This window comes from Silurus meridionalis, chromosome 17 (assembly GCF_014805685.1).
Source record: "Silurus meridionalis isolate SWU-2019-XX chromosome 17, ASM1480568v1, whole genome shotgun sequence".
Classification (NCBI taxonomy): domain Eukaryota; kingdom Metazoa; phylum Chordata; class Actinopteri; order Siluriformes; family Siluridae; genus Silurus; species Silurus meridionalis.
In genome coordinates, this window is record NC_060900.1 from 12,981,501 (window position 1) to 13,006,424 (window position 24,924).

The 24,924-nt window shown below is 39.2% G+C and overlaps 1 protein-coding gene across 4 annotated transcripts in view; it reads right to left on the reverse strand.

The window, feature by feature from the left end:
* cux2b (cut-like homeobox 2b) overlaps nucleotides 1–24,924 on the reverse strand; it is a 114,368-nt gene that overhangs the window by 31,564 nt on the left and 57,880 nt on the right. For all 4 annotated transcript variants that reach the window (XM_046871924.1, XM_046871923.1, XM_046871925.1 and 1 more), the window contains exon 4: nucleotides 4,405–4,483. In XM_046871924.1, the coding sequence (XP_046727880.1) occupies nucleotides 4,405–4,483 (79 nt within the window). The remainder of the gene's footprint in view (nucleotides 1–4,404; nucleotides 4,484–24,924) is intronic.

Sequence of the window (24,924 nt, forward strand, 5' to 3'; positions counted from 1 at the left end):
AGCACGAAAACAAAATATTCTTGTAAATGTTTTAAAGTAATTATAGTGTTTTAAATTACGTAAATCATCTGGACACCAAACTGAACTTTTGCTATGTTTACACACGGGCGGTTTTAATTGCTGGATGTGTGCACCATGGCGAATTGTGGTGCTTGATTTAAGACTTGGCGCATCAGTAAAACATGTGTATTAAAAAAAAAAGAATTTTTTGCATTATTAAGAGTTTATTAAAAAAATGTATAGAAAGGACGCTGTCAATAAATGTGTGGTGCGTTGAATTTATATGTGTTGCGTTGCTTTATTGACCATGATGAATATCCAAGCAACTTGCCGAAAAAAAAAAAAAACTGAGTGCCTCGACAAGGCCTGCTTTACTTTAGCAGTTTCTGAACAACTGATAGTATAACAAACATCTCAGTCATTAAATACTGAGATCACACAGGGAACTCCGAAGCAATAACAGCCTAAAAGACAACAAAATGAACAAGAGAAGGGATTAGAGACATCTGATACCAATGTATGTTCATCCACTATTAAAAGTCCTTTATCACCATGGCCTGGACAGTAGTCCTGCACAGAAGAAGCACTTACTCAAAGACCGCCATGAAAAAAAAAAAAAAGATTAAAGTAGGACCCCAAGGTTCAGTTGGCAGGTGACTTTTGTGGAATGTTTTGCACTCTCTTTAAAAAGCTATAGCATCTTTTTTTAAAGGGACGGCTTGAGTTCCGCTCACTGGATCAGCTAAAAGGTAAAACCCTGCTGTAAAAATGGGGACAAGCTGATACAAGAGGTAATATCAAAGGTAAAATACATGATAATGCACTCATTCTATTATGCTTTGTTTCTATAGTAACGGCCTATTCACTAAGGCGTCTATGGTGGACATGTCACTTAATCTAAAGTACTATATAGATTAATAAAACATGATATTTAACAAAGAAGACTATGTAACTATTGAAGGGTTCCCTTTTAGAAGAGGATTATATAATATTTAAGGAATGTGTGGCGGGTGTCAGTGCTCTAGACAGTCTTCAGGATAGAGGATATTTGCTATCAAAATTTGCATTAAGAAAGAAAAAAAAGGTCTGGTGTTGGAACAACTGTTTATAGCTGTGGTAATATGTGATAACAGGACCTAAGATGTCTCACAGAAATCAAATTGAACATTGAATTAACTAATAACAGTAAGATAATGCGATGAGTTGTTCATTAACTAAATTAATTGTTAGCAAACTGCAAACAGGGTAAGAGGAATGGCACACTTAGGGCTATTCAGTGACAGAAAAATAATCTTCTCCAAGATGCTAATAGCCATGAGCTTCATGAATTTGCACCCCTGCTCTTATTTAATAATGTAATTGTTGATAGTTAAGTATGTGGTATGTAGTAAAGCTTTCTTTCAGGACACATTCATTTTCCAGTTATGAAAGGAGTCTCGAGTGTCAGGAGTTTGTAAGTGTTAAGTTTTTTGGTAAGAAAGAGTCTTTAGGATAAACAAGCTTAAACATTCTGATTTCTATATAAATCCACAAGCTGTGTTTTGTTGTTTTTTTAATTATTAACTGCAGACATTAGGAAATTAGGAAATATATATATATGAACCTTCAGCCCAGTCTGAGGTCCTGAGAGCTGTGAATCATGTTTTTTTCGAGGATATCCCTATACTTCATTCATACTTCATTCAGCTTTCCTTCAACACTGACCAGTTGCCAATTCCCTGCTGAAAAACACCCCCACTGCAGGATGCTGCCAGCATCATGCTTCACTTTTAAACGTTTCCTAATTTATTACAGACATATTGTTTAGCATTTAGGCCAAATAGTTCAATCTTGGTTTTATCAGGCCAGAGAATTTTGTTCCACATAGTCTAAAAAATCCTTCAAGTGCCTGTTGGCAAACACCAAACAGGCTTCCATGGGATTTGCACTGAAGAGAGGCTTCTGTCTAGCCACTCTGCACTAAAGCCCAGATCTGTGGATGGCTGCAGTGATGGTTGTCCTTCTGTAACTTTGTCCCGTCTAGACACAAGATCTCCGGAGTGACCATCGAGTTTGTGGTCACCTCACTTACTAAGGCCCTTCTCCCCTGATTGCTCAGTTTGGAGATCAGCTCCTGATTGTGCCACACTTCTTCCATTTGACAATTATGGAGGCCACTGTGCTCTTGGGAATCACTGTGCTCTTTGTAGCCTTCCCCAGATCTGTGACTTCCAACAATCATGTCTCTGAGCTCTGCGGGCAGTTACTTTGACCTCATGGCTTGGATTTTTTGCTCTGATATGCATTGTCTGCTGCAAAGTCTTCTATAGAGAGGTGTGTATAAATCATGTCCAATCTATAAACTTTTCCACTAGTGGACCCTAATCAAGGTGTAGAAACATCTCAGCAAAGATGAAGCGAATTAGGAGGCACCTGTGTTTTTTTGTAAGTGTTGTTGCAAAGAGGCTGAACACTTACAGTATGTACATGTGATGGGTTTTTTTATTTTAACAAATGTACAGACATTTTTAAAATTCTGTTTTCACTTTGTCATTATGGGGAACTCAATTTGAACGATTAGAGTATCAGGCTGCAAAATGTATTTATATATATATATATATATATATATATATATATATATATATATATATATATATATATATATATATATAATAAATATAAAAGATACTAATATATAAGCTGTGCAGGCCTGAGGCAGATAAGACATGTCAAGCCAAACTATTGTATTAAAATAATTCATTATTGCCAGTGGATTAAAAAGTACAGAATGCTGACTATAAGCAAATGGATGTCAGTATGTTAGAGTTTATATAATTGTAAGAGGTAATATAATGCTACAGGTTAGTGTTCTTTATCACACCTGGAGAATCCAGTTCCCATGATCCGGAATAATTCTGTGGTGTGTGTGTGTGTGTGTGTGTGTGTGTGTGTGTGTGTGTGTGTGTGTGCGCTTGCACACTTGGTGGGGGGAGGTGACCTTGCACATGGCCAGAGAGAGTGTCTGATAAATAGGCCGTGGTAGACAACAGGCTCACCTTGCAGATGGTGTGTTCCGTCAGGGGTCGATACAGATGAAAACACACTTCTTGCTGTTAGGACAGCACTTTAGCAGGTCAAGCTCTAGGCTAGGCTCTCTTACTACAGCTTTGTTCAAATCCAAGGCCCAAGGCTGACGGATGTTCGAGTAGCCCTTTGAAGTGGAGACCTTGGCTTTTGAGCATTGTCCCTCCTCTGTACTGTAGAAGCACTGCACTAATCTGGGTGCGTCCTTTAGCTCTACACAAAATGTGGAGCAGCCAGAGCAGGTGCAAAGCTCAATGGCAGTTCATGAACCTTCCTTTACTGAGACGGAGAAATGGAAGTGATGTTTTACCTTTTGTCTACCTGCTATATTTTATCTTGTGATGTGCCTTGCAAAATATGCATAAAGCTTGTTTGTATTGAATATTTGACTTTTGAAAATAGTTTCAGCAATTGGAGCTCTTTCCTGGCACCTTGGACCTCAGTGGGTGTTTTTTGTGGTTCATTTTTTATTCTCTATATGCAACCTGAAAACAAATTATCTAAGTGACCCTTGTATGTGACTTGTTCAAGAAATCAAACTACTTGTGAAGTACAAATGCCGTAAGTAATGCCTCTTGTTGAGTCCACAAACACAGCCTCTGGAACATGCACACACTCTTAAGTGCAGCCCCTGTGAGTGGAGGTATAGGTCAGAGACCAGATGTGCCTTTAAAGAGTAACTTCTGAAGCAAATAATTTCATGTCTACTTTGCAGAGCAATTTGGAACAAAAAAAATAAAAAATAAAAATAATAGAAAGACCTTTCAAGCAGCCACCGTCTCATCATATGTTGGGCAGCAATGTCTATCACCTCCTCATTCATTATGTAAAGATGGTGCACTGTTCTCATCAAAAATAACATGTACATGATAGGATACTGGAGAGAGAGCAGTCTACTGTGACATCCTTGTTTATTCTGTACTCTCTCTTCTCCTACCTTCTTTGTCAGTTTTTCTTACTTTCTTTTGTGTGTAACTCTTTGTGACTCTTACACAACCACTCCCTTGTTCCGTTTCCTCAGTGGTCTCATCAAGTGGTGGCCCCTACATTGGTCAGGCTTTAAATAGTCCACAGCAGTCAAAAGCGTCCGAGATGTAAATGTTGAATCCAGTCAAGGCCGTGTGAAGGATTAATGAGTTTCACTCTTCTAAATGTGTCATGTGGATGTGGCACTTTACACACATATTCGCGTCCACAACTGAACAGATACGCAGTGCCAAGCTTGTGCTTTATTTATACCTGATCCCCAGCCTGGGAGAATATTAAGTAGGTTATAATATTAGGATTAATGCCCATCTTGGGTAGTACTGATATTTGCTTGTATGCAGGTGTGTGACTCACCTGGGGCTTCTATCAGCTGTTTGTAAACTCCCAGAAATGCAGACTCGGCCTCCTTACTGCGCTGGATCAAGGCAACAACCTACAAATAATAGCACACAAATTCAGAAAATTAGCAATTAGTTTATCTGTTGAAAACATAAGGAGACATGCAACATAAAATAGATATAATAAATGTTCACTGCACATTCCAGTATCTCATATTCGAACATAAATAACCTCAGCAATTTTGTGCATTTCTTTCATTCAAAACGTGCATTTAAGTGAAGTTGTGAACATCAGAAGTATCAACAGAACCACTCAACATACATCATGATTATAGACCAATACAGTGTCTATAAAGCAGCCTATCATTATTATTATTCCAAAATCTGGTCAGAGGCATAATGCTGTGGACTTAAAGCTCAGTGTGCCGAGGTCAGCATGTATGCAGTTTTTCCCTCCGTTGCTTCAACCCTGCTATCCACCGCTCGACAGGGGCCTCAAACCAATTACAGCTTCGTTAGGGGAGAGCGGGTGAGCAGAATGCACTACCACCTGGCCCCATGGAGAGGGCACCTGTGCCTGCAGAGACGTAGGCAAGAGAGTGCCCGAGACCAGAAAATACACCTCAGTCACTCTTTTCACAAAACTAAATGATCACCTGAGCTAACATCCTGTCTCATGTCAGAGAGCAAACATACAGAACTTTGGCAGTTGTGCATGTTTGTACAATAAGATGGAGAATTTCTGACACAGTGGCCATAGGTTCTTAAAAAAGGTTACATTTTTTAATAAATTACATTTATACATTTAATACTTTATATCAGGGGTCCTCAAACTGTTTTCTTTGAGGGCCACATAATTGTAACTTTCTTTAATGGGGGGCCGGGTCGGTCTGTAACAGAAAATTACATGGGCCAGGTTGGGGGTTCATAGTGTCAGCGCAGATTATATTCTTTGAACAATGCAAACAGCCATTTCTTTGCACTGAACAAAAAATAATCACTTTTTGGTTAAATACCCTGCGTTCTGAATGAACTTTTCTCTTTCTCAACCGTTTGTTGACTTTGTACATTTTCTCGCTGGTTTGCGTGCAGTAGCACCTGCTCAAACACGGAGGAATGCTATGCTGAATGTACCATTATGTTGGTTGGTGGGTGGATCTAACGAATAATGGTAATAACTATGGGAAATGTTAGTTTAAAAACCAACCTTTATTAATAAATAGAAATATGAAATGAGTAAAAACATATTTATTACATTACAAATTAAATTTTCAAAATATGTCTCTGGCATTGTTCAGAGGGCCGTTCCAAATGTGCTTTATACAAACTCCATTCGCCAACATAGCAGCACTGAACTTCATATAATGCTTTAGGAAAACATCATGTCTCCAGATACACCAAAGGTCCCCTCATGTGGATTCTCCTCTTCGTGGTCACAGGAAGCTTGATTCTGTGGTCAGTGATCTGTTTTTTGTGTAGATTTGTGTGTATTGCATCACTGCCCTGCTGGAAGATTCAAACTATAAACCAGTTGTAGGTTCTTGGCAGAGATAGCCATTTTTTTTTTCATTTACAATCTCCTGATATTTCCACAAAGGGTCAATGGCCTTTAGAGGAAAACATCACAAAAGCTTCAACTTCCTTTCTTTTTTATGCCCAAACCCACCCTGAGTGTCAGTTGTCAAAAAACTCAATTTTTTTGTCTCATCTGACCTTGAACCAGTTCAAGTTCCCTGTAGTGCCTAGCAAATTTCAAATGCTAAACTTTGTGGTTGGATGAAAAATCTAACGTTCTCATCTCATATGTATGCTCCAGTAAAGTAATGGGTGATCACGTGTGCAGAAAATGTGAATATACACTACATGATTAAGTTATATTCCTATAGGAGGGAAAATATAAATATACATTTTCTTAGAATAAATGCAGAATTAAATGTTAGCTTTCTCTCATTCAACCTGTATATTTACTGTGAGATTAAACTAATCAACCCATAAACCTGGATAAACCCAAAGCTGATTGCATGTAACTACTGCTCCATTGTATAGAGCACAAGTCGATTTGAATTCTTTGTGGAGTTTGATTTAGATTAAGGGGAAACATATTCCTCATTGTACTTAATTATAGGTATTTAAACATAAAGAGATGTAATGTGTGTTCAACAAAGGTAAAGATAGCTAAATACAAATATTTTAGAATTATGATACAAATAACAATAAGCACAAAAAATATTAGTCTACAGATATAATACAAAAATGAATGCTGTTACCTTCTAATAAATGTTATTGGCTTAAAGAAGAAATTCAATATGATTAGAACTATATGTGAGAGAGCGAAAGTGAGAGAGTGGGGGGAGATTTAGATTTACAGTAAAGAGCTGTTGTCCCTGGAGTTCCATAATGCCAGCATCATGCTCACTAAAATATTTTAAAGATAAGAGCCTGCCAATACTCACTGCTGCTTCATGGAGTTCATGTTAAAATGGAGAGGCACTACACCAATCGATACAGATACAATAGTCTCCTGCTTTCCCTGTCTGAAAGCAATAGTGTTTCTGTGTTTTTTTTTTCTTCTGTGCTTTCTCTCTTCTCTCTCTCTCTCTCTCTCTCTCTCTCTGTCTCTCACTTTTCCTCCATTTCCAGGACATCACATTTGGTTGCTACATCAGCACCGAGCCACTGCACGCCAAGATAACAAAACAAGAAGCTATAAATGCATGTGAGCAAGACTGTGAGATTTAGACACCAAGAGACAAGGCGTTATAGAGAGTCAGCACCTGATCAGTCTAATTAGCTCTTCCGTCCAGCACATAGCAAGCAGCATGAAAAATATTTCTAATAAATGTACTCTTCGAATTGCATTATTGATTACAGAACATGAGACACAAAACATACATCCTTTCGAGTTATACAGAATGTAATATATAAAAATATAGTTTAGCAGAGCAATGTCAAGTCTTTACCAGCTTTATCTGGTGTGTATGGAGGCAGAACTGTAAAGAATAAATAAATAAATAAATAAATAAATAAATAAATAAATAAATAAATAGAAATAAATAAATAAATAAATAAATAAATAAATAAATAAATAGAGGCTGTTTATAATTATTATTATTAATGAGATCAATAATTTTACTGCTAAAACTGTATTTCCATGTACCTGTATTATAATTTATACAGTCAAGGTTAATCAATTAAAAATGCTAGATATGACAGTCTGGCTCTTAATCATAAAATTTGTGTGCAATCAAATTGAATTATAAAATACCCTTTTGCAACAATTGCCATATCTGTGCATCCAAACTCATGTTTGGTCAAAGATTATTAATATACTTATGTATTAGCAAATGAGATATATATTATTTATAATAAAACAAATTCCCAATGTTAAAAAATAACAATTGCACAGGTGGGAACCTTCACTAATTTATAAGTAATGAAGTTTGGTGTCAACATGTAAATGTGAATCAGAGATACAAATGTGAAGCTCTTTAATCATTTAATTGAGTAATACTTATGAACAAAAGGCCCCATAAAGTGCTAGCTACATTCAAAGTGCTAGCTCATCTGTTCAAAGATGTGATGGTTAGAAGCTTTGCTGCTTCAGGGCCTGGACATCCTTGCTATAATTGTCAAAACCATGAATTCTGCTCTCTACCAGAAAATGGTAGAAAGTCGTGTCAGTCGTGATGTGAACCTCAAGTGCCATTGAGTAATGCGGCAAGACAATGATATAAAGCTCAAGAGCAAATCCATCTCTGAATGGCTCGAAAGAAACTAAATTAAGGTTTGGAGTGGTCTAGTCAAAACCCTGATTTGAACTGACATCGCACTGAATGACAGCTTTGTAAAAGACTCATCTCTAGTTACTGGAAACATTTGGTTGCAGTTGTTGCTGCTTAAGGCGGCAGAATCATTTGTTAGATTTAGGGGCAAAGACTTTTTCACACGATATATATACACAGGTGTTATATAAGCATTTATCATAAAAAAATGATATGCTCATTTTAAAAGATTTCAGTGTTTTCACATGTTGCTGTTTATATTATACTTACTGTACCATTTAATGTGACTAATACACATTCTAAAAACAAAGGACTGGAAAAGACATTCCTTTCTTTAATTTTTTTTATTGAATAAAAACGAAAACGCTTTTTTTGCTGTGAAAGGCTAACATTTTATATCGTATAGCTACAATTCGTTTTGTGCATCATTTCACCTCATAAATCAGCTGGGACAAGTGGGTGTGTCCTTGTTACTGCTGGCCTGAAACCGCTCGTTTTTATGTAGTACATAAGTTTAATGAAACAGACGCAGATTTGTTCATCTGCCGTTCTGTGTGCTCAGCTTGTACTAAAGTCACGCTATTTTATTATTTTATTAATTGGATTTTATTCATCAGAACCAGACTCGTTAAATCTTATTTCAATGCTTTGATGCATTTTAAGCTTTGATGAGTGCCATTATCATTGAAGACTTTTATTATTTTCTTTAAACAGCAGAATGAGAACAAATCGACCTCAATCTTTATCCTAAGCACAGAAAAAGTAAATAGAGTATATTAATAGTCTACAAAAAGTGTAGGATTCTTTATACTGTATGCATATGTGTGTTTGCACAAGCGTGGCTACATGCTGCATGTGTTAGATTGGCACCCAACTCTCATAATTCATCATCTATTAACAGCAGAACATAAAGATTTTCTCGACAATCACACCATTAACCTGTCTGAGCCCAGCAGACCAGATATCAATCATCTCTCTCTCTCTCTCTCTCTCTCTCTCTCTCTCTCACACGTGCTCCAGAAGAGATCTGCATATAAAGTTATGTTCATTTGGACTCTTATAGCCAAGTTACAGACTGTAATCCAGTTACATGGGGCTGAAATCAGTATAGGCAATACCACACTGACAAATTTACAATTCCTTTATCTGCTTCCAGTGAAAAGGACAAAAAATTGCTTTTGTCCACAGTTCAAAGTGAAATGTCACCAGCCTTTTTTCCAGTGCCTTTATTCACTTAAAGTTGTTTGACAAATTGCCCCTCAAAATTACAGCGAGTTCTTTCTGCAGTCGGTGCGTCAACACACCAAAATTATAATTTCTTATGCCTACTAATTCTGGCTTCAAAGGACAGATGACTTTTTAGAACTTGTGGCTCCTGACAGTGCCAAAACTAGCACGTGCCAAGTTTCAAAGGGGTGAAAAAGAATAATTAGTTTTACATAAAAACACACTCAGCAGTCATTTCCTCTAATTTCCAATTAGTGGGGAAATCAAATGAGTGACAATGAAAAGCGCTAAAGATCTGATCCCATTCTTCATTCGATTCTGTTAAGCGGAGTAGCTTGAGTGAGTTGCGTGTGTGTGTGTGTGTGTGTGTGTGTGTGTGAAAGAGAGAGAGTGTGTGTGCATGTGTGCGTGTGTGTGTGTGTGTGTGTGTATGAGATAGAGAGAGAAAAAAGATAGAGTGAGAGATCACGGGGGGCAGAGGGTGAGGAAGAAAAAGTATGAATTATGGCCAGGTTATAACAGATGCTCAAAAATAAATAAATAAAATCAGTGTTGGCATGTAAATTGAGGAGGTTGGTTAAAAACAGGGAACGCATGATGAGGAAATAAAAAGACAACAGGAAAGGGGAAAAACCCCTAAAGAACAGAGTCAGAGAGTGGAGAGTGAGAGGCAGAGTTAGAAAGGCTCCCAAAAAGACTAGCAATTAGCAATTATGCACTCATCAATTATAATTACTACAACTGGTGATTATGCAATTATCATAGTGAATCATCAGTTTTTAGCAGTAGGGTTCACACTGAGGTGCATTATGTCGGGCCTGCAGAAAGAGTCAAACCGCACGGAGACGTAGAGGGAGTTTAACATTTCACATTTAACAGTAGTTGATGTCGAGTGAGGTCAGTGTTATTTAGCTTCAAAAGCCAAAGATTTCCTTGAGGGTTCTTTGTATACTTAATAAGTCTCAGCTTTCTAAAGGGCTCTACTTGGAATCCCCTTATCTGAGATCGTCGCACACTCAACGCAGTACCTTCAAAGGCTTCTGAAGAAAAGACTATCTAAAGAATCTTTGTTTTCAAGTTTATATCCAGGCGCATGTATAGTAACATTATGGTCGCATTAAAATAAAAACGCTGCCTCAAAACAGGCAGATTGTTCTGTTCTCCAAAACACACTGCACACAATAATGAGGAGACTCTGACATCAGTATTATAAAGACTATACTTAACACAGAGAGAGCACACAGGAAAAGATACACACGTGGTGTGTTCCTAAAATAATCAGTGGTGGACGAAGTACCCAAACCATGTAGTTGAGATAAATTAGAGATACACACTGTAAAATATTATTCAAGTAAAAGTGCTTTCTTTAAACTTTCACTTGAGTAAAAGTACAAAAGTATTTGCCTTCAAATATGGCTGTAATGTTCCTATTATCATTTTTGTCACAAGACTCTCAATCAACTTGGATCATATGAAAAGACTCTAATGTTACTCTCAGCACACCAGTCTATTAATAGAATGATATTGAGGACTCAAATGCTGATTGTTATCTATTCAAATTATCATAAACCCAAAACCTTTGTGCACAAAAAGTCTCGCAAATAAGGCCACGGGTGTTGTGGTGAGTTCGAGTCAGGAGTTTCTTCCATCATTTATTCCTCACAAAATGTTCCGCTTGCTGTTGAACTGATGCTGAACTGTATGTTGGTGAACTGTATCTTGGAAAAACCACCAAGTAGCACACAGAGCGCGTAAAGTACAGACTCTAAAAAAGGTACTTAATTACAGTAACGAATTACATTTACTTTATTACTGTCCAGCACTTTGGAATAACACAGAGACAGAAATTATTAACAAATGCACCACTCACAACAGAAGAAGACATTCACAGGGAAAAAACTATGTTATGGATATGTAGTGGATGCAAAACTATTTTCAAGTACATCACTGGGCACAAACACACACACAAGATGTTTTGAGTATTTCATCGGGGTGTCGTGCCAAGTCTAAAGTGTGGCTACTGTCTCTGAGGCACTGGGTGAAATGAGCAGTCAGAGAGCTGACACGCATCTAGTCCTTACGTCAATTCCAATCAGCAACTCTGTCTCTCTCTCACACACATACGCACACACCATTGTGTCATCCAGTAAGGTTTTCCCCGGCACTTGTGCGCTTGACGGCCACAGAGTAGCAGCTTTCTCCCTCAACTCTACCCTCAAGCCATCCACTGCTCTCCTCAAATGCAGTTCTTCTGTAAACACTCACACATACTATGATTTAATACCACTGCTGTAGTAATATCTCTACACTATTATGCCAAACAGCATACAGAAGACAATATTTACAAATCCTTCTGTATATGAGTTGTATATGAAAAACTACTTACAAGTAGGGTTCAAGTGATATATATATATATATATATATATATATATATATATATATATATATATATATATATATATATATATATTAAAAAAAGAGATTCACCACTGCACCGATACAGAACACAGCTTATTTTTTAATTGTTCTGTTTTGTATGTGATACTTGCTATTAACTATTTACAATTATGATTCTCCATGTACAGAGTGTCTGTGTTGCCTTGTATGTTGCATCATGGACCTGGAGGCACAATATTTCACACTACTGTATACAAACACTGGCTCAAAACAACAGTCTCAAAACAATAGGCAGAAACTAACATCTACACATCTAAAAATACTGTATCTGGGGAATGCAAATGCTGGTTGTGGTCTGACTGAACAGCTACAGAGTATGTATGCAGTAGCCCTGAAGTTCCTGCTAGAAGTAATTAGCCACCATACTGTTAAAAAGCATAGTAGGGTAAGTTCAACATGGTGACCACATTTGAAGCTATGTGAGCTACAGAATCAAGCTTTAATCTGATAAAAAGCTAACAGTTCCCAAAATTCCTATATGTCCTAAATACAATTTGTAATACACATTAAAACATTATAATAATAGGATAAACACATTTACAACAATATAAATCTGATAAATCTGCAAACACACACACACAAACACACATACATCCACACAATAAGCCCATGATGGAATGTAAAAAAAATATAAGAAGCTGTGTACCCTAGAACATAATCATGAGCACCACGAGTAATAACTTAGTACTTTTAGTTTATTTACACATCATCTTTTGGCTACACAATACAACTCCTTCTGACCTTCTCCATCATCCGCAAAAATCATAGTCCATAGAGACTCCTGTCTGACCTCCTCCATCTGCCTGTCCATCACAACTGCAAACAGAAAAGGGCTCAGAGCCAATCCTTGATGCAATCCAACCTCCACCTTGAACCAGCCTGTCGTTTCCACTGCACACTTTACTGCTGTCACACTGCCCTCATACATGTCCTGCACCACCCTCACATACTTCTCTAACACAGCTGACTTTATCAAACAATACAACTCCTCTCTCCACCCTGTCATATGCTTTCTCTAAATCCACAAACACACAATGCAACTCCTTCTGACCTTCTCTATACTTCTCCATCAACATTCTCAAAGCAAATAATGCATCTTTGGTGCTCTTCCTCGGCATGAAACCATACTGTTGCTCACAGATGGTCACCTCTTCTCTCAGCCTGGCTTCCACTACTCTTTCCCATAACTTCATGGTGTGACTGATCAACTTAATTGCCCTGTAGTAACTGCAAGTCTGCACATCTCCCTATTACCAGCACCTCCTCCATTCCTCAGGCATCCTCTTACCATCAAAAATCTTGTTAAACAATCTGGTTAAAAACTCCACTGCCATCTCTCCTAAACATCTCCATGCTTCTACCGGTATGTCATCTGGGCCAACCGACTTTCCGCTCTTCATCCTCTTAATCACTGCTCTCACTCTCTTACTAATGCTATCCACTTTCTGCTTCACCATCTCCACACCATCCAACTTTCTCATTTTCCTCATTCATCAACTGCTCAAAATACTTTCTCCACCTTCTCAACACACACTCCTCACTAGTCAACACATTTCCATCTCCATCCTTTATTAATTGTAGCACATCCTTCTCAACTTGGTCCCTCTGTCTGGCCAATCTGTAAAAATTATTTTCTCCTTCCTTAGTGTCCAACTTCTCCTACAGCTCCTCATATGCCTTTTTCTTGGCTTTCACCACATCCCTCTTTACCTGCTGCCACATCTCCTTGTACTCCTGCCTACTTTTCTCATCTCTCTGTCGATCCCAATTCTGTTGTTTCGCCAACCTCTTTCTCCTTATGCTTTCCTGAACTTCCTCATTCCACCACCATGTCTCTTTGTCTTCCTTTCTGTTTTCAGATGTCACACCAAGTACCTTTCTAGCTGTCTCCCTTATCACTTCTGCAGTAGTTGCCCAATCATCTAGCACCTCTTCACCACCACCGAGCCCCTGTCTGACCTTTTCCCTAAATCTCACACTACAGTCTTCCTCCTTCAGTTTCCACCATCTTATACATCACTCTATGCTCCTCCTTCTTGTTAAAATATGCATTTATCACTGCTCTTTCCATCCTTTTAGCAAAATCTACCACCATCTGCACCTTCACATTTCTCTCCTTAAGGCCATATTTATCCATCATCTCCTCATCATCATCACTGTTACCTTCACCTACATGCCTATTGAAATCTGCACCAATCACCAATCTTTCTTACCTATGTACACACTCCACCACTTCATCTAACTCACTCCAGAATTTTATTCCAGTTCAGTTTAGTCCAGTTTTTTTACACTGATATTCTCTGATACCAAACATAGTTGATTGACCTGCTTTTTTATGATTAACAAATACACAATAATTAACTGTGCATGAAATACAAGTATGTGTACACCAAGAACAGCTAATAGTACTTAGCACTTATGCTTGCAGCTAGTAGAAAGCCTCCTGTGCAGCTTCATAAATTCTAAACCAATGGGTAAAGATGATTTTCAAAAATAAAAAAGAACAGAAGGCAGTTTCCAGATTCACTTGTATCTTGTGTGTACTGCTACACACAGGTTATGATCTACTCAGACCATGTTATGGTAGACAATTCTCAGCACAGCAGAAATGACACAGCTGGTTAGCTAATGAATGAGCAGTACTAGTAGGGGTTGAGTGGATACTGTTACTGCTTCTGTAAGAGAGAATCAGCAGGTCTGCAAAAGGAAATCTTCAAATGAACCTTGATCTTTCCAGGACTTGCTGGCAGTCTTCGCTCTGTGGTGCGAAATGTGCATCCACTACAGTTTTTTTGACATTGGTGGTACAGACGTGAAGAGATGATGTGCTGTAAAATGATTGTTTCTTTGCTGGCTGCTCTAGGGTACACGTTAATCAAGTTCTCACAGCTGCAGAACCTTATGGTGTACCTTATGACTTTACAGACTTCATAGACCAGACTTTTATAGGCGTGATAATGTGTGGCCAGTCAGAAGCAATCAGGAGGCCATACTTTGTCGAGGTGCTGTGTTGTCCATCTTTCTTGGTTGGGCATGATGGTTTAAAGGTCTTACAGGTATAGGTCAGTTTTAATTACTGGGTGGCACTACAAGGACTGAAAGTCCATTCCAATACATCATCATGCAGAGCAGAACTCAAACAAAGGGTCTATATTTCTTAGTAGGATCTTACAAATCTTACAAACCTTCAGGTTTTACCATGTTTATTGTGTATTGATGGGGCAAGCTACAACTAGGATTACTGTAGATTATTCAGTGCCCTTTATATTTTTCTAACTGATATCATACATGAACATGAACAGCATAAACAGCAAAAGACTTAAACTGCATCCCTGTTAGGCTGATGATCAGTCTCTGTATTATTAGCTGATAAGCCTGTTTTTACATTTTCTTCACTTGTATAAAGACAGAGGTTTTTGTGAAAGTCATCTAGAACTTGAAACATCTAATTAGCTGCTGAATCATCTTCAGTCTTAACTTTATCTTCTTGTGTACAATGTCAAATCTTAATTTTTTTTTCAATAACCTGTAACAGTAGTCTTTGTTAGACTTTAAAGTTTAGCTAACTGCAGATATATCCAGGTTTGCCAGATGTTTACAGGGTTACATCTACTACTTCATCTTGGTTAAGTATGTGTTGTTGTAATGGTCAAATCAAACATTTTATTTTAATAAATATGAGAGTTAGTTATGGTAGAAATGCTGAACTGTAGACAGTGAGGACAAATCTGCTATTTATGCATGATTCTGATTCAGCATTTTCCTTATGATGTTGGCTCAAGCAATATTGTTTAATATTAAATATTTTGAATATTATTCAAGGAGCAAATAAATAAATATGACACTTAATACACTCCACATACCTATTTATCTTAAACCCTACTTATTAGCCATATTCAGAGTTAAGTATTATACCTTTATACTTAACATCATATATGCAATTACAGTATTATCTATCAAACCAACCATTTAAGAAATAAGTGACCGTTGCTAGAAATGAGTATTCTAAGCTACTGCATATACATTTAACCCAAAATAATTCTAGTGCTGAATCTCTGAATATTCTGCAAAAAAAAATAAAAAATAGATAGAAACGTTTTAAATGCACACCTATCCAGTAGACTAAAAAAAAAGTCTTTAGGCACTTTATCAAATATAAAGTCTGTGAGAACAGCTCTATTAGAATCCTCAATCACAGAATGACTGCAGACCCATTTTTCAACCCTCATTATCATCCGGCAGGTCGTCTACAGGTGCAGGCACAGCCACAAATCCATGAGAGAGTGAGACATTAAACCTAGATCAAAATGTTTCCCTGATCCACCCTCCTTGCCGTAACACTGTTCCCAAATCCTGCTCAAAGCCACTAACCCCAGAAACTGGAGCCTTTCTGAACCCGCACAAAACTTCGTTCTGATCCTCTCTCCTTATACCCTTAAAGTCACCAGAATAAAATCCAGGATGTTTGAGAAAAAAGGTAAAAGTAGTAGTGTAGGTAGTGCAAAATAGAAAAAAGGTTGTGTCTAGACCCTTCATTTGAAATCTTTGTAGTTCAAAACTCAAGAAGCTTTCCCCCCCCCCAAAGAACAGAATTGACAAAGATTGAAAATAGTAAGTAAAGCTTATGGTGGATTTCTTACAAATGAGCAGAATAGGAGATTGATAAATAAATGATGTGAAAAGAAGAATCTAAGTATAAAGAAAAAAGGTATAAAATGAATAAAATAGCTTTATTTTGTACACAAAGTGAAATGGGCACTACAGGTAATCATTCTCCTTTATCTACCCTCTGTAGGACACAAGGGTGTGCACAAGTAGCCTCCACATGATCACGTGCTATCGTTCACAATGACACTCTGAAAATGTACTATCACTATAAGCACTAGGGTTCTCTCTGTATATCACACTACAGCTCTCATCCATTCTAAGAAGGCAGCCAGTCCCAGTCTAGGGTCTTGGTACGAAGAGATAGAGAGAAAGAGAGATAGAGGGAAAGAGAGAGACAGGGACAGGGGTTTGTGGGGTGATGGATGGATCTTGCTTGGCATGGTTCTCCTCTCTCGCTTACAGAGCTGGTGACTTTCCAGCCAAGCAATTATCATTGCAGAAGGCATAATAGCCTAATTAATTACCAGTGTCAACGTTGCCTTTGTTTCAGTGTAACAGGACATCATGCCAACAGAGCATCCGCTTAAAAGGGGGAAAAAAAAAACTCACAAGTGGCTCGCAGAACACAAAAGACAGAAGGGAGAGAGGACAACATGTCCCTTTTTACATGGCGCACAGACACACACACACACACACACACACACACACTCTCTCTCTCTCTCTCTCTCTCTCTCTCTCTCTCTCTCTCCATCTCTTGTGCTCTCTCTCTCTCTCTCTCTCTCTCTCTCTCTCTCTCTCCTCATCTCTTGTGCTCTTACCGTCTCTCTCTTTCTCACTCTCTCTCGCTCTCTCTTTCTCTGCTGTTCTATGGTCAGATTTGGTTAATTCAATTTGCATTACAATATTATTAAAAACTCCACAAAATCTTTTAACATGGCTTTCCAAGCAAGACGTAGTGACAGACATATTTCTATCTTATACAACACCCCCTGACACCCCCCCTCAACTCCCACCCCAAATATATATATAAAAAAAAAAGTGCCTAGATGACAAACACTTGCTACCCCTCCCGCCCTGGCCCTCCGCGTGTGAAATATTATGTGTCAGGTCTGTCACATTCTCTTCCCTTTTACATCTTAGCAAAAAATAGCAGTACACAGACAATCTGAGGCCAGAAAAAGAAGTGAAATAAAGCGTGGCAGCGGCAGGAGAGAAGGGGGAATTGCACAGTGACTGATGAAGGCGCTGGGGCAGAGACAGCACGCATGTTTATTCGCATTTTTAGCCAAATCACAAGGCTGCTTAATAAAACCATCTCGAGAGGCCGGCTGGTAGCGTGCAATGCCTGAGCACCAAAAACATGCTCGCGATGCTGTACTAAACTGAGAAACATTTCATGCATGTGTCCTTGCGAGTGTGTGTGGTTCTGTGTAAATCGGAGTGCATGTGTGTCTGTATGTGTAATCCTTGAAGGGAGGCAGCAGGGGCTCATTGTAGAGCGCATTGACTCTAATAGGAGCCGGCGCAGCCGTAGCGAGCAGCTCGCCGGCTCCTGCGGTGAGGCGAGTTTTGCATAATTAATGACTGTTGATGTTTCCAGGTAGTCGCTCAGCAAATTCACTTCAGAGCGGCTGCCACAATCGGGCCGTCTCCGGCAAGAGCGACACCGGAACAGACAGCTAACATTACCACCATAAATAAGGCAATTTTGTACAGTGTCTTCCGTCATTACCGTGAAGTGTTCAGGGGCGACAGTTCGAGTCACTTCAGCGGAAAACAAAAAGTGAAGAAGGTAAAGGGAAAAAAAAACAGCAGAACCGAGAAACTGTTCCTTATCTCTAAACCTACAGAGGTTCCAAACTCTTTGTTTAGTGAAGCGCCAATGAATCCCAGGATGATGCCCAATGTCTCTGTATTAATGGTAATGATGAACAAGAAGCCTCATGGTGTTAACATGATGTAACCACTAACTGCAGGTCCAGTGAAGACCTCAGGTATTTATGCACCTGTGAAATACAGGCATGCCTTCACATTAAGGTGTTAACATTATTAAAAAAAAAAAAAAAAAAAGCCAGCCAAAGAAGGCTATTTTTTATGACTCTATCCCCACCACTCATTAATTTATAATAACCTGTAAGGCTTTTCGATGTCATACATATTTTACTGAGAGATATCGTTCCCTTTCGCAGCTCTCATGTTGGTCTGAAAACTGTCAAAAGACAAATCACTGGTGCTGTCTATAATTAGCTTCAGGTAAGAACAAAGAGTAGCACTAGTCCTAGTCTCAGCAATAACGCTCAAGTGTTTTAACAATGGGACAAAAACCTATTTTGATAAAACCAGGCAAGACTGCAAACTTAATACAATGATGTGTGGACTTATCTAAATCATGTTTTGCATTCCGTCAGGGATATTGTATAATTTCACATCATATTAAATTGGTATTGATACACACTTTAGTAGTTCTATTGCACTCAGTATACTAGATTGAATGTAACCCAGCCATTAGGGTTAAACAAGCCAGTGCACTCTTAGTGCCAGTCCCAAGCCCAGATAAATGGAGAGGGTTGCGTTAGGTAGAGCATCCAGCGTAAAACGTGTCAAATCAAATATGTGAATCACGAAGTAGAAATTCATACTGGATTCGGTCGAGGCAAAGGTTACCAACAACTGCCACATGGTTTGTTAGCCAACAGGGCACCGGTGGAAATCGGGCTACTGTTGGCCAAAGGAGGAGAAGGAAATGAGGAAGACCTCTACAAAAACAGCAGGAAAAGGAAAAGTGTAGGAGAGTGGAGGTTCGGGTTGGTACTTTAAATGTTCGTGCTATGACTGGTAAAGGGAGAGTGATAGCTGATATGATGAAGCGGAGAAAGAAAGATATGTTGTGTGTTTAGGAGACCAAGTGGAAAGGGAGTAAGGCCAGGAACATTGGAGGGGAATTTAAGCTATTCTATCATGGTGTGGATGGAAAGAGAAATGGTGTAGGGGTGATCCTGAAGGAAGAGTATAGTGGAGGTGAAGAGAGTTTCTGATAGGGTGATGAACGTGAAGCTGAAAGTTGAAGGGGTGATGATAAATGTCATCAGTGTCTATGCTCCACAAGTGGGTTGTGAGATGGAGGAGAGGGAAAAGTTCTGGAGTGAGTTAGATGAAGTGCTAGAAGGTGTACCTAGGAATAAACGATTGGTGATTGGGGCAGACTTTAATGGGCATGTAGGTGAACGGAACAGAGGTGATGAGGAGGTGATAGGTAGGTATGGCTTTAAGGAGAGGAATGTGAAAGGGCAGATGGTGGTAGATTTTGCTAAAAGGATTGAAATAGCAGTTGTGAACACCTAATTTAAGAAGAAGGAGGAGTGTAGGGTGACGTATAAGAGTGTAGGAAGGTGCACACAGGTGGACAATGTTCTTTGTAGGAGATGCAACCTGAAGGAGATTGGAGACTGTAAGGTGTTGACAGGGGACAGTGTAGCTAGACAGCATTGGATGTTGGTCTGTAGGATGGTTTTGGAGGTGAAGAAGAAGAAGAGGAGAGTGAGGACTGAAAGAAGAATAGGATGGTGGAAACTGAAGAAGGAAATAAAGGAGGAGGTGGTGGTGAAGATGTGCTGATTGATTGGGCAACCACAGCAGAAGTGATAAGGGAGACAGCTAGAAAGGTACTTGGTGTGACATCTGGAAATAGAAAGGAAGACAAAGAGACATGGTGGTAAAATGAGTAAGTGCAGTAAAGCATAAGGAGAAAGACGTTGGCGAAACTGAATTGGGATCAACAGAGTGATGAGAAAAGTAGGCAGGAGTACAAGGAGATGCGGCAGCAGGTAAAGGGATGTGGCAAAAGCCAAGGAAACCTCCCCTTTATATAAATTTTTTTAGAAAAGTTTGTAGCACAGCAGTTATGCTCACATCTACTTAGGAATAACATTTTTGAAATGTATCAGTCAGGATTTAGGCCTCATCATAGCACAGAGACAGGGCTTGTTAAGGTGGTAAATGACCTGTTATTGGCCTCTGATCAGGGTTTTGTCTCTTTACTTGTTTTGCTCGACCTTAGTGCAGCTTTTGACGCAACTGATCATACTATACTGCTTGCTAGACTTGAGAACATTGTTGGAATAAAGGGAACAGCTCTCTCCTGGCTCTCCACACTCTCTGAGGTAAAGTTTGGTGTTCTGCAAGGATCTGTCTTAGGCCCACTGCTTTTCTCTTTATATATGCTGTTTCTGGGTGAAATTATACATAAACATGGTATTTGCTTCCATTGCTATGCTGATGAAACACAGCTGTATATTTTAGCAAAGCCAGATGAGCGAGATCAGCTTAACAATGTTGAGGAGTGTGTAAAGGACATTAGACAGTGGATGCTTGATAACTTTCTTCTGCTCAACTCAGATAAGATGGAAGTAATTTTACTAGGACCACATGCAGTTAGAAGTAAACTTTCCGATTACGTAGCATTTCTGGATGGTGTTTCTATCTCAGTGTGTACAGCAGTCAAAAAACTTGGTGTGATTATTGACCCTAGTCTTTCCTTTAAGGCTCATGTGAATAATATTACCAGGATCGCCTTCTTTCATCTTAGAAATATTGATAAAATTAGAAATATAATGTCATTACAGGATGCAAAAAAACTAGTTAATGTTTTTGTTCAAGCTTCAGTTAGTGATGACCACATCACCCGTTTTAATCAGTGTACACTGGCTCTCAAATAAATCTCGCATTGATTATAAAATACTACTACTGATGTATAAAGCACTTAACGGTCTTGCGCCGCAGTATCTGAGTGAACTTCTGTACCAATATGGTCCTCCACGCCTACTTAGATCAAAAGTTGCAGACTATTTGTTAGTACCTCAAATAACGAAGACTACAGCAGGGGGCAGATATTTCTCTTATAAAGCCCCACAGTTATGGAACGGCCTTCCAATCAGTCTTCGGAACTCAGACACAGTCTCAATGTTCAAGTCGAGGCTGAAAACCTATTTATTTAGTCAAGTCTTTTATCAGTAGAGTTTGGAGGGATCATAGATATAGAGTGTTTGGTGAACTGGGAAATTTGTATGCTGTTGTCCCCTCACTCTCACACGTTCAATCAAGTTTGTTGATAGTGGTGTGGTGGGTCGTCTTTTATCCCAGAGATCCCTCATGTCTGTGTTACCCTCTGGTTCTCCCTTTTAGTTATGCTGCCGTAGTGAGTCTTGCCGGAGTCCCCAACTGCACAGTGTCCTTAACTTTCACACAACAATAAGGACACATGATAATCCATATCCTTCTCTTCCTGTCACACCTCTCCCCCCTCTCTCTCTCTCGATCTCTCTCTCTCTCGCACCTGAGGTTCCAGTGACCACTGTTCCTGCCCCTCTTTCCTCTGCAGATCTTACCACTTTGCCATGCCTGCCTCTGGATAGTGTTCTCTCAGTTTGGAAGCCACTCTGTGCAGCTTGGGACGGTTTCTCATCAACGCCTTGGGTGGTTCCGTGAAAATTCCGGAGTAAGAGCGGGAGCTTTGAGGAGGGATTTGGATTGTAGTTAATGTCAACAGTCTGCTACATTGACTCAGGACTACATTTTGCCTCTGATCACCATCACTGTACCCCGCAACATCGTATATCTGCAATAAATGGACATCCGGTGCAACCCAGATGAGGATGGGTTCCCTCTTGAGTCTGGCATCTCTCAAGGTTTCTTGCTTATGCCATCTTGAGTTTTTTCTTGCCACAGTCGCCAGTGGCTCGCTCACCAGGGACAAACTTACACTTCAAATGAAGAACATTCATTTTTTAATCACCACATTATCTGTGTAAAGCTGCTTTGAGACAATGTTCATTGTTAAAAGCGCTATACAAATAAAAATGAATTGAACTGAATTGAATTGAAAAGGCATATGAGGAGCTGTATATGAAGTTGGACACTAAGGAAGGAGACAAGGATTTGTACCGAATGGCCAGGCAGAGGGACTGAGCTGGGAAGTATGTGTTGCAAGTTAGAGCAATAAAGGATGGAGATGGAAATGTGTTGAATACAGAGTTAAAATTCGGCTGGACCAGATGACATAACGGTAGGAGCATGGAGATGTTTAGGAGAGATAGCAGTGGAGTTTTTAACCAGGTTGTTTAACAATATTTTTGATGGTAAGAGGATGCCTGGAGAATAGAGAAGGAGTGAGCTGGTACCGATCTTTAAGAATAAGGGAGATGTGCAGACCTGCAGTAACTACAGGGAAATTAAGTTGATCAGTCACACAAAGTTATGGGAAAGAGTAGTGGAAGCCAGGCTGAGAGAAGAGGTGACCATTTGTGAGCAGCAGCATGGTTTCATGCAGAGAAAGAGCACCACATGTGCCTTATTTGCTTTGAGAATGTTAATGGAGAAGTATAGAGAAGGTCAGAAGGAGTTGCATTTGTGTTTGTGGATTTAGGGAAAGGGTACAACAGGGTGCCAACAGAGGAGTTGCATGGTATTGTATGAGGAAGTCAGCTGTGTCAGAAAAGTATGTGAGGGTGGTGCAGGGCATGTATGAGGACAGTGGAACAGATGTGAAGTGTGCAGTAGGAATGACAGACTGGTTAAAGGTGGAGGATAAGTCTGCATCAAGGATCGGTTCTGAGCCCTTTTCTGTTTGCAGTGCTGATGGACAAGGTCAGACAGGAGTTGGGTTATGATGTTTGCGGATGATGTTGTGATTTGTGGTGAGAGTAGGGAGCAGGTTGAGAAGAGCCTGGAGAGGTGGAGGTTTGCACTGGAGAGAAGGGGAATGAAAGTCAGTAGCAGTAAGACAGAGTCAAGTCAAGTCAAGTTTATTTCTATAGCGCTTTTCACAACAGACATTGTCTCAAAGCAGCTTAACAGAAATCAACAGTCAAGGTGACTGGTGTGCATTTATCCCTGATGAGCAAGCCGTGGCGACTGTGGCAAGGAAAAACTCCCTTTGATGTTATGAGGAAGAACCCTTGAGAGGAACCAGACTTAAAAGGGGAAACCATCCTTATTTGGGTGACATCAAGAGTTTGATCATAGTAGAGTACATGAGTACATGTGTGTGAATGAGAGGGAGGGCAGTGGAGTGGTTCGGTTGCAGGGAGAAGAGATGGTGAAGGTGGAGGAGTTCTGGTACAACAATGCAAAGTAATGTATAGTGTGTTAGGAAAGTGAAGCAAATTTTGGAGACAGGGTGAGGGAGGCGAGATTGAGATGGTTTGCACATTTCCAGAGGAGGGACATGGGGTATATCGGCATGAGAATGCTGAGGATGGAGCCACCAGGAAGGAGAAAAAGAGGAAGACCAAGGAGGAGGTTTATAGATGCGGTGAGGGAAGACATGCAGGTAGTTGGTTTGAAAGAGGCAGATGTAGAGGACAGGGGGGTATGAAGACGGATGATCCGCTGTGGCGACCCCTAATGGGAGAAGCCGAAAGAAGAAGAAGAAGAAGATACTGAATGAGGCTGCTACCTTATGCATGATTAGTTATTACTAGAATACCTTACTGTAGATTTATTGTAGGTAAATCAGGACAGACTGTATAGGGAGGCAATCATTTCATAGTCACACAACAATATGGTCTTAGTTACCTGGGTACTTATTTAGTTACAAGGGTGTGCAATTAAGGAAACATAGGGAAGCTAGAGCCATAATTTAAAGTCAAAAGTCCTTTAGGTAAGAAGGTTAAAAGTCTTTTCACTCTGCAAATAAAAATGAGCATGTCATCTTGTGCTCTTCTGTCATCCTGGTTTAATAAGTGACAGCATCAGGCACCTTTACCAGAAGTTGAGTAATAGTTCTGCTTAACCAAAGTTCTACATCCAGGCTCTATGTATACATGCCATCCTGCACCCTAACACCACTGTCCAACAATGCATTCAATGAATATAAAGACATCATAGTTAAGGTGAATGAATACTATTCATATGGTAAAATATGTTAACATTTTTTGCTTTATTGTTCATTTTATTTCTTTATAATTGCACAGGGTTTTTCCTTATTTTTGCTCGGTAACAATGTTTAGGTCAGGAGCCGCACATTTCTTTTGTATTCCATAGCGTAAGGGGAACACTTTAATATAATTTATATAATTATCTGCAGATAATTATAATTTTTTACACATTTTATTATATAAACAAAGTAATAAATTAAAATAATTACTTAATATGATTTTGTCCAATTTTTTATAAAGATTATTGTTAATTATAGACCAGAGGAAAGCATGAGCATAGATGAATTAACATATACAATGAGCCTGAGTCCACCGTAGCCTCAGATTCCTGTATATTTCTGAAAGGAATTGAGCCTGATGTGACCTTCTGCTGCTAGAACCAGTCCACCTTTAGTCGGATGTGTTGTGCATTCTGAGAGGCTTCTCTACCAACCTTATTTGTAAAGAGCAATTATTAAAGTTATTATATTCGTCCTATCAACTTAACAGTTATGTTATTTTGCTCTCATAATCAAGGAATTTTCGACC